The sequence below is a fragment of the Sinocyclocheilus rhinocerous genome, unplaced genomic scaffold (genome assembly GCF_001515625.1).
Source record: "Sinocyclocheilus rhinocerous isolate Xijiao unplaced genomic scaffold, SAMN03320098_v1.1 scaffold2415, whole genome shotgun sequence".
NCBI lineage: Eukaryota > Metazoa > Chordata > Actinopteri > Cypriniformes > Cyprinidae > Sinocyclocheilus > Sinocyclocheilus rhinocerous.
The window spans coordinates 544,357-547,356 of NW_015666566.1; the positions used below are offsets into that span (position 1 = coordinate 544,357).

At 35.6% G+C, this 3,000-nt stretch overlaps 1 protein-coding gene across 1 annotated transcript in view; it reads right to left on the reverse strand.

The window, feature by feature from the left end:
• LOC107732824 (F-box/LRR-repeat protein 2-like) overlaps nt 1-3,000 on the reverse strand; it is a 6,456-nt gene that overhangs the window by 2,387 nt on the left and 1,069 nt on the right. Inside the window, exons 2-4 of the mRNA XM_016544243.1 lie at nt 2,749-2,850; nt 2,329-2,643; nt 1,120-1,791 (exon numbers count right to left, since the gene is read on the reverse strand). Coding sequence (XP_016399729.1) covers nt 1,120-1,791; nt 2,329-2,643; nt 2,749-2,850 — 1,089 coding nt within the window. The remainder of the gene's footprint in view (nt 1-1,119; nt 1,792-2,328; nt 2,644-2,748; nt 2,851-3,000) is intronic.

The window sequence follows — 3,000 nt, forward strand, 5'->3', positions numbered from 1 at the left end:
AATCTAATAATTATATATATATATATTTTTTTTTTTTACTATTTTGTCAATTACAAATTATATTAGAATTATAATATTATCATGTTTATATTTTTATATTGAAAATTACAAGAAAAAAAACAAATATTTTGTTAATACATAAAAAATAAAACACAAAACTAAATTAAATAGTTTTTGTGGATTTAGGCATCACATTATAATTTACAATATGAAAAATGGAAAATCATTTTGAAATTTGTTAGAGATTGCATTTTACAGTTATTAAACTATAAGTGTTTGTAAAGATTAGCTTTAAATGAGAGTTAGTTGATGGCAAAGGTAAAGTAGTAAAAGTACACGATTTTGTTAATTATAAAATATATTCAAATTATAATATAAAATATATTAATTACAATTGCAATTTTTATATATATTAATTACATTTTTTTAAATATAAATTAAATTCTAAATAAAATATTATACCTGTTTTTGTTTTGTTTTGTTAATTGTCAATCTAGGCATCACAAAATTATAATTTTAATATAATATTTTATTATTTATAATATAATTATTATTATTTAAAATATGAAAAATGTATAATCATTTTGAAAGTGTTTTTAAAGATGGTTAGTTGATGGCAAAGGTAATCTATATGTAAAAGTATGGGATATGAACAGGAACAATTTAATATATAATATAATCCCATACAATTGTTAAAAAAATTACTAATACTGGCCATTAACTGATAGGATACACTAATTTTTAAATATATTAATTACATTTTTTTAAATATAAATTAAATTCTAAATAAAATATTATACCTGTTTTTGTTTTGTTTTGTTAATTGTCAATCTAGGCATCACAAAATTATAATTTTAATATAATATTTTATTATTTATAATATAATTATTATTATTTAAAATATGAAAAATGTATAATCATTTTGAAAGTGTTTTTAAAGATGGTTAGTTGATGGCAAAGGTAATCTATATGTAAAAGTATGGGATATGAACAGGAACAATTTAATATATAATATAATCCCATACAATTGTTAAAAAAATTACTAATACTGGCCATTAACTGATAGGATACACTTCTTTTTTTTCATGTATACGTGCCATTCAGCACTTTCTGCCTCACCCTTATGTAAGTGCAGTTTCTAAGGCTAAGGGTCTCCAGCTGAGCCCTGGGCTGTGGAGAGGACAGTCCCTTCCCCAGGTCTGCACCACTGACATGCAGACACTCCGACAGATCCAGACTCCTCAAGCACGGCAGCGTCATCAGCTCGGCCAGGCCTTTATCCGTGATCTTCCAGTCCTGCGAGAGGGACAGCGACCGCAGCTCCTTCAGCTCAGTGGCCACAGCCAGCACCGTCCTACTGGTTAACTCCGTACAGGCTCGGAGGTCCAGCGTCCTCAGACCGTTCTGCTGCTTGCAGAGGATTTCCATGGAGTAGTCCGTCAGCTCTTTACAGCCGCGTAGACTCAGATCCTCCAGACGCAGGCCGGGCACCTGAGCTATGGAGCGGAGCGACTCGGGAGTGATGCTGGTGCGACTCAGGTCCAGGCTGTGGAGCGTGGAGGCCTGCTTCTGCAAGAGACTCAGGAGGTTACGGAGGGAAACTAGAGCGGAAGAGCCAAACCCGACCGGGCAACCTCGGTATGGGTCGAACTCGAAAGCGATGTGACATCCGGCCAGGGACAGACTGCGTAACCTGGGCGTGCAACTCGTCAGGCGATTAAAAGAGAGGTCTGAGAGATAGCGCAGATCAGACAGGTCCAGTTCCTCCAGATTCCTCAAAGCATTCTGGACCTGTTATTGCAAAAATAATTGATTATATCAGATGACATTAGATAATAAGATGGTACATGCATACAATATATATATTATAAAAAACAGTAAATATTTAAAATTGGTTAGCCAAAATAATGGTTTTAAAACTATAAACATTTAACTGCTTTCATTTAGAAAAGCCTATAATAAAAAACGGAGAGTCTATTTACACTAGCTCCGCCCACCAGCATGTGATTGGGCTAGACAACACTAAAAAAAATTATACTCTGACAACAGCTCCAGTAGCGTTAATGGTAAAGCTTGTGCCGAAGACATTTTTGACGCGATCAACCCAGGTTCGAATCCACCTATAGCTGAACTATCCCTTTAATTTACAGAATAAAAATGGACATTATATTTTGAGTAGGGCTGCAAAAAGGTGGACATTTTTCAGAAAATGTCCAAAACTCTCCAGAAAGCTAGGAAACTTTCCAGGATTTTTTTTTGGAAACTTTCTGAAATTTTTGGAAAGTTTCCAGAAATGTTCCCTTTGCAACAGTAATTTTGAGATGTAACCTGTCGACGCTGCTCCTCTCTTGACAAAAAAGCTCCAGACATAAAGAGGCTGTCCAGCCCCTGGAGGTCCAGCATGCGAAGGCCGGTCAGATGTGGTAGGAGGCCCAGCAGTGAGGCCTCTGTGACGCTGCTGCCAGGTAGAGCTAAACTGTCCAAGCGAGGGCCGAGGTGAAGCCCCACCTCCAGAAGTACTTGTCTTGACAGGCTGGATCCATCAAGATGGCTGATGACTAGGCCGCAGCGAGGGTGCCTTGCAAGTGCACGGATAAAGTCCAGTGAAGATGTGGAAACAGGGAACTTGAAAGTGACATTTTTCTGTGGTAAAGCAATGGTAATTTAAACAATTAGGGAAGCAGGCTAAACACAATAAAGGAATAATGTTTTAGATCATCTAGATGTTCAAAGAAAAATGACAAAAACCTGAAACCGGTGGTCTAGGCATGCATCATACCAACTCTTACACACCAGTGACGCCTCCTTTCGATCCATTACATGAAGGAAACTCAATATGTAAGAAATTATCTGGAGCAGATAGAAGAAAAGTCACAGGTTGCGCTCTCTCGCTTAAATATTAAGACAAGAGTCAACTATATAATGAAGGTTGGGGCAAATTGTCACTTTCATGTTATAAATTTGATTTGTCTTGTATTTATTTATTTTTGCTTTTATTAA